Source organism: Hylaeus volcanicus, chromosome 9 (assembly GCF_026283585.1).
Source record: "Hylaeus volcanicus isolate JK05 chromosome 9, UHH_iyHylVolc1.0_haploid, whole genome shotgun sequence".
Taxonomy (NCBI): domain Eukaryota; kingdom Metazoa; phylum Arthropoda; class Insecta; order Hymenoptera; family Colletidae; genus Hylaeus; species Hylaeus volcanicus.
This window is the reverse complement of record NC_071984.1, coordinates 3,201,590-3,208,999: the sequence shown is the minus strand read 5'-3', so window position 1 is coordinate 3,208,999 and position 7,410 is coordinate 3,201,590. Positions and strand designations below refer to the sequence as shown.

The window sequence follows — 7,410 nt, the reverse complement described above, 5'->3', positions numbered from 1 at the left end:
AAACTAAATATCCTTGAGAGTTTTAGGAAGTGTAACGTCAAGTAAAAACTTAACTATAATATCCTTGGTATCTCTAGGAATCTTGGGAACTATGATATCAACCGTAATCGCACAGACCTATCAACTATGAAATTACGTTAGTATCTAGATAATTCTTAGATAAAACGATTACACTAATCGCGTTGCGTAATTAGACGCGTTATCGCGGAAATTATGCATGCTTCGACTGGTTTATTTGAGCAACTGGGGCAAGGGAACAGACAATTAGGGTAATCTAAGCGACGATTTCGGTCTTGCTTACGTGTAATCGCATTCACGATGCAACGGATTGATAATTTCGTGGGAAATTAAAGGATGCTACACTTAAAATTCCTGAGGATACCAAGGATATTTAGAAAGAGAAAAATTTGTTCAAATATCAATCTCGATGAAATTTCATCCTCTTAATGATCTTAATTGCGGATAAGATGCATTTCCACTGCTGGCGTGGCGGAGAATGTGATCAACACTTTCTGTTTCTTCACCTCCACCTACACCGTGGTAAATATTACAATCGGAGCTGAATTTGCAAAGAAAGGTTTGATGAGAAAACAACGGAATGAATTTCCTAGGTGAAACACATGAACGCCACGTCACTCGAGCAAGGCGAAATTCCTCATCCTGGCGTTGGGCCCGCAGGCAAAGACGACACCGTGGTGCACCATGCCTACTACCAGTGGGTCCCCTTTGTTTTATTTTTTCAAGCTATCCTCTTCTACGTGCCTCACTACCTGTGGAGGAATGCTGAAGGTCAGTCCCGTTATACGTTCACGCTGCTTCTATACGTCTCACGCGATTCTCCCATTTTCGACATTTTCCTTTTCAAACATTACGTATAGAAGCTTAACATCTTACTTGCTGCTACTCTTCCACAATTATTTCTGCTACTTCTTACACGTGTATTCCATTAAAATAAGGACAAGCTGAAATCCCAGCAGCGAAATCGAAGGAATGTTTTAATTCTTATGAAATTTAGTACACTGGAGCTTTTTCAGTCTGCTAATCACAAATCTGAAATGAAAATTGCCACGCGATGAAGCTTTATGATCTTAATAAGAACAAAATTGGTTCTAGCGAGTCAGAACATTCTTTCTACTTTGTACTCGAGTACTTACTTAGAAAATGAGTCCAGTAGTGGTCTACGATCCACTGAAATGTAAAGAATAGGTGCAGAAACGTAACATCTTGCTTATTGCTACTCATTCATAATTAACCTAACTGCTCCTTATACTTGTAGCCTGTTAGAAGATCTGTTTCCTTCTTTAGCGAATGCGCAAGCCCACGAAGAACTTTACTTTGTACTTTATATTTGAGTACTTACTTAGAAAATGAGTCCGGTAGTGGTCTACGACCCACTGAAATGTAAAGAATAGGTGCAGAAACTTAACATCTTGCTTAATGCTACTCATTCATAATTAATCTAACTGCTCCTTGTACTTGTAGCCTGTTAGAAGATCTGTTTCCTTCTTTAGCGAATGCAGAAGCCCACGAAGAACTTTTTATTTCAGGGTCCGATCAATCCTGACCTTAAACATTTCCAATAGGTCGATGGCATTTAATGTAAAAATATGCGTTGATCCAGGGGGTCGTTTGAAGGCGTTGGTGACGGGTTTGCGTATGGCGTCGATGTCGTTGCACGACACTCCTTTGACTACCGATAACGGCATCACGGTGCCGTCGAAGCAGGAACGCGACGACAAAATTCGACAAATACGCGTCGCTTTTTTGAATCGTATCCATCTGAACCGACCGTGGGCGTACTATCTGGGCCTGTGCGAGGTTCTAAATTTCCTAAACGTGCTGGTGCAAATTTATTTAACCGACTGGTTCCTCGGTGGGGCCTTCCTTGGGCTTGGTCAATCTCTAGCGGATGACAAGTATAATTCTAGAATGATGGATGCCCTCGACGTCATTTTTCCCAAGGTACAATGAAAGTTCTCAATGAACAAACATCCATCGTAAAGATTATCTTCTCTATAACGTTCCAGGTAACCAAGTGTTTGTTCCACAAGTATGGTCATTCAGGAACGATAGAGACGCACGATGCGTTGTGCGTCATGGCGCTGAACATTGTCAATGAGAAGATCTACGTGTTCCTTTGGTACTGGTTCATCATTCTTGCGGTGATTACTGGTTTGGGACTGGTGTGGCGATTGCTGACTATGTTGTTACACGCCAGGTAATTATTCGCTACCTGAGAAGCTTCCTGAGAAGCTTCCTGAGATGCAAGGTTCTTCCAAATAGGTTTTCCTTGTTGCTCAATCATTTGTACACATCCGCAGGAATAATGTTTTCAATAAAGTCGTGTTTCAAATGGCCTGCCCAGGGAAATACAATCCCTGGAACATATTGACGGTTACCCATGAGTGCCACTTTGGAGACTGGCTGTTTCTCTATTACATAGCGAAGAATCTGGACAACTACATGTTCAAGGAACTTCTGCACAAATTGGCAGAAGACATGCAAGCGAAACGCGCCGAGTTTCAACGCATTCCTTCCAAAGAGGAGGAGGAAACGTTGAAGATGGTATAATGTATCACTGCGAGAGGCTTTGCCTCGTATGGAACTATCAAAGTATCTGGATCAATTTTCTAAGGACAGTTACGCTATGTTTATACCTTAGATATTGGTCTGGCCTGTTCGAACGACGTGTACTTAATTAGTCTTGATTTTTACTGATTAACAATTAAGTGTAAATAGATTGCTGTGATCAATTATGTACAGGGACATTGATCATTTCTCTTTATATCACGTTTCATCTTGTCATCTAAACACAGAGTAATAATTATTTATTTAGATCACATGAAAGCATGCTCGGATCATTTTTCTGTCGAAACGCACCTCGATTCGACTTAATGGATAACTATGTTTGAGAATAAATCTGTACAGTTAACACAACTGGACTTCCTGAGTCTAATCAATAAAGCTTAAACTAACGCCAGGGTATCTAACTCTTACACCTGGAGGCTGGCGAAGCTAGAGACAGTCTACTTTAACTTTCTCTCAATCGGGGATCATTGTTGCCCTACAACAATACAAAACATACAAGGAATACGATGCTTTTCATACTCTTCGTTCGACATGTATCATCTAGAGCACTCGTATGCCCACTTGTGTGTGCAGGTAAGATTATATTGAACTGACCTTTTGAGCTGGTCGGTAATGGGAGAGATTATTAAATCATGCAGGAGAGGTTGATTGGCTTCGCGACGTGGTCCGAGCTGGAATTAGACCGTTTGGTCTAATGTGATCTGATGACTACAAACGAACATAACCTAAAAATCTGTTTCATTTTGTGCGCTGAATTGCATCGGAACGTTACCTCGAATTTTCCCTGTTCAAAATCTGCACTTGAAAAGCGATAATGTACGTTTAACAAAAAGGTATTTGCATCTGGATCACCGAAGAAGCTTCGGTGGGCCCAAAAGTGTACAAAAGCTTATCTCGCGCATGCGCGTAAAGGAGATCTTTGGAAATTAAAAAAAAAAAAAAAAAACGTTTCAAAATTCAGATTTTCGAAATCTTCTTTATCTTGAACATCGTAGCATAGGTATTAATTAATCGTTGAATGATTAACTACTTTTCTTTTCGGAGTGGCGGCGAGGGGGGGGGGGGGGGGAAAAAGAAAAAAATTTTTTCTTCCAAATTCACGTTTATTTTATTCTTAAGATACTTTGCCGATACAAACCAAAAAAAGTGCGAGATACAAAAATTCACAATTCAATGTTCTTCGGTTATCCTAGCCATCGGGGCTGTCTCCTTATCGCACCACGAGAAAAAAGGAATTTTCTGTGACCTAACCTCGAAACCATAAAAAAAAACATGCCTCCTTATGAAACCTCGAAATATCTCGAGAATTACGCATCGGATGAAAAAAAAAAAGTGAGTAACGAAAGTTGTTCGTCTCGAAGTGAGGCATCCAATGATACCGATCTCGATCCTCGTCGTCGCTCCCTTAATGGTGGAGCGGGGGGGAGGGGAGGGGGGGGAGATAAAAAATTTAAACGACAACCCCAATTTTTTATTACAGATTTGGATTCTCCAGAAAAAGTAGAATTACAACGGACTAATTATAATCTTAATTAGAAACAGATCTCCGAAATAATTGAAAACGCTAAGTACGAGAGGTTAGGATTCCTCTGGAACGTTCGACGCATGCGCGGGAAATTTAACCTCGTTCCCGTGCACACGTTTCGTTAATAACTCATCGCGTACCTTTTACTTGCATCTAGAATCAACGATTTCGCTTACGTATTAACCAGATTGCCAAATATTCCGGACGCGCGATCTTCGCTAATCGATTGTGTCGTTAACATTAACGGAAAGAAACCGATTACGTAACTTCTTGGTCGTTATCGTTATCGACGGCGCGTCTCGAGGAATTACTCGAACGTTTCTGTCCGGAATTAGCGTCGCCAAAATCGATGATAAAAAAAAAAAAAAAACAACAGGACCATTATCCCACAAAAATCGAGGTAACTTATCATTTACACCTTCCTTTTAAAATAAAAAATTGACTCCTCATGTTTGTTTTTTAGCAAAAAAAAAAAAAAAAAAAATACTAAAATTCTTTCGGGAAATCTCGACGAAGGAGTCGCAACTTTTCCTTTGTTCGTCGCTGGGGAACGGCCTGCATCGAGAATTCCTTTCAACTGAAACCTGTTCCTTAAGTAGGTACAATGACTTCGTTGTTCCATGAGTCGGTATCAAAAAAGAAATGAGAATTCTCTGCAAGAGATTCTCCTCGCGTCTGGGGTTGAGCACCACTGGCCCCAGGTGGCCACCACTGGCCCAAACGTGGGCCGTAACAGACCCCGAGGCAAAATTTTCCTCGACTTAACGACAGACATCCTGAACTTAATGAGAAACTAATCCTTCAGAGAAGCCCGGCGCCCTTTAAGTTCGTAATTGTACAGTTTCGAGTTAACATACCGAAACTTTGGACGACAAACAGCCTCAGGAGACATGCCCGGAGTGTTGATTCTGAAATATTGCATGAGGCATTCCGAGAGTGTTTCAGGAGCAAAGGGAGATTTAAGAATGCGTACCGTATTTCCTCCAGTATTCCTGCGTGACGGGAATCCCTGTGGGATCTCTGTGAAATATCTCCATGCCGTTGCCATCAATTGCCATGCTCATCGGTCGACTGAATGCACATTTAAGAAAAAAGAACCATAAGCAAGACGTCTGGAGTCCATCGTGCCATTCTAACAATGTAATTCTTACAAAGTAATTGGATAATTTATTAACTAGTGAAGTAGGTAGATTTGTCGAGGGTACAGAATTAGATGAATTTCATACAGGTCGGTCCATTAAGTGCACGTGTAAGAAAAAAGAACTGTAAACAAGACGTATGGAGCTCCTGATATCATTCTAAGAAACAAAGTAATTGGGTAAATTTATTATTTAGTAGAGCAGATTTATCACAGGACAGAACCGGATGAATTTAATCCATGAAACAAAATGATTTTCTTTGCATCGGTACAATAAGATGATGCTGGTTTCAAGCTAATACTAATAATAATAATATTAGTCAATTTCAAATTTGTGTAATAATAATATTCATAGTAATATTAATATTAGACAATCTTTAATTTGTATAATAATAATAATAAGATTGCAGTAACGAATGGCGAGGATTTATAAATATTAATATCAATCAATCTTAAATTTGCATAATAATAATAATAAGATTGTAGTAACGAATATTCACTTAATCATCATTTATAAATATTAATATTTTTATCTTAGGTTATGTTATAATTACGAAAATTTGAAAATAAATTCCAGTGACTCGTGAATATCCCTGACGTGTTTAACAAAGTTTTAGTTTGAGGATCCACGAGAAGCAGACGCGAGCAGAGTCGACATATATTCGTCACAATTGACACGATTGACCCGCAGGGGTTCTCAACTGGACGCCCATACTGGAAACCGGTTTGACGGGTTCGTATATACAATGGTACATTCCAAAAGAGTGGTGCGCTGACCGCTTAGGCTCGTAAACTCGGAGGAAGCTACGTGCTCCAAGCTTTTTCAATAAAATTAAATCATCCGCACTCATTGTTTCAGCTTTTCCACCCACACGATGGAGCATTTAAGCACCGTCTTGGTCCCTACTTTGAATGTTAATCATTTAAAGACAGCAGAAATAAATGAAGAGTTCTCAACGTCGATATAAAGAGGATTCATCCAGTTTTTAAGTGACATATCATTATTGGGAAGCAACAGCGAGATAAAACAGTATCACTCTTTATTACTTTATCGTTTCTCATTTTGTAACGAAGCATGTCTTACTTTAGAGCTACTTCAACTTTAACTATTAAGAATTCTTTACTTAATTATCTCGATACTGCTGTCTCTATTAATTAAGATCTGATCTCATCGTGGAATTAATATGAGACTCCATAGAAAAAAATGGGAATAAAATTTACACAGAGACTCACTTTGTTAAATACAATACAAATTAAAACATAGTCTTCGACTAGCTCCTAGAAACAGATCATTAGTTGCCTGTGGATATCATTGAGGGAGAATACTGTACATCTGTTCAACTGGATCTCCCACTCAGTATTAATCAAGAGCACTCAAATTAGAATTTCAAGCTTTACGTAACAGCTCTGAGAACACAATTCACGCCCGCTTGATTTATAAAAGATGTCAGGAAACGGCGTTTACGCGGCGACGCAACAGAATCAAATGATCGCTTACGAACAATAGCTGAAATGCATTATGCAACATTGAAGGCTCTTGAAACAATTTTCGCCTGGTGCACTCATCGGTGCTACTGTTTCAACGGATTGCCATCCGATCGAGATCTCCCCTCTCGTCTCCTTATACTCTCAGTTATACGCAATAAGTTATTGTAAAATATCTTCTAAGATTTGTGAAATGAAAATGTTGTCGTTCGGTACTTTTTCCTTTTTATTTTTAGGAGGATTAAGATTAGAGGTTCCTAATGGTCGATAATGTCTCATAGCGCGATGGAGACCTCTAAAAATAGTCATTTCTCCAACGAGATTACATTTTATCAAGCGTCAGCTGTCCTTAGGCCTCCCTTCCGGGCTTATCTCTGACCCTCGTACAAGAATATGCAGTTATCTGATCCGATCGAATACCCTTACACCGAAACCAAACGCTATCACGGGATAGGTCAGCTGAGACGTTTGGCAAGGGACCTCGTGGAGGCCTCCCTTCACAAATAAAGACGGTAACAACATTCGTTGATCTCTCAATAATGAACATTCTGGAGTGAAACTTTTTTCCCTTGTAGATCTTGTAGAACTCTACAAACAAATATATGGAAAGTCTTTCTCCAAAGTGGAAACTGAATTTTTAACAAATGAGAGAATGAATTTTGGAAGGGTTCGC

The 7,410-nt window shown here is 39.6% G+C and overlaps 1 protein-coding gene and 1 long non-coding RNA gene across 2 annotated transcripts in view; one reads left to right on the top strand and one right to left on the bottom strand.

Annotated features, from left to right (window-relative positions):
• LOC128881931 (innexin inx7) overlaps nt 1–2,942 on the top strand; it is a 3,548-nt gene extending 606 nt beyond the window's left edge. Inside the window, exons 3-7 of the mRNA XM_054133384.1 lie at nt 468–540; nt 612–789; nt 1,622–1,962; nt 2,028–2,218; nt 2,322–2,942. Of these exons, the coding sequence (XP_053989359.1) occupies nt 468–540; nt 612–789; nt 1,622–1,962; nt 2,028–2,218; nt 2,322–2,571 (1,033 nt within the window). The 3' untranslated portion in view covers nt 2,572–2,942. The remainder of the gene's footprint in view (nt 1–467; nt 541–611; nt 790–1,621; nt 1,963–2,027; nt 2,219–2,321) is intronic.
• A 1,105-nt stretch (nt 2,943–4,047) lies between these two features.
• Nucleotides 4,048–7,410, bottom strand: part of LOC128881936 (uncharacterized) — a 12,348-nt gene continuing 8,985 nt past the window's right edge. Inside the window, exons 4-5 of the long non-coding RNA XR_008458222.1 lie at nt 5,088–5,185; nt 4,048–5,022 (exon numbers count right to left, since the gene is read on the bottom strand). This is a non-coding gene — a long non-coding RNA (uncharacterized LOC128881936). The remainder of the gene's footprint in view (nt 5,023–5,087; nt 5,186–7,410) is intronic.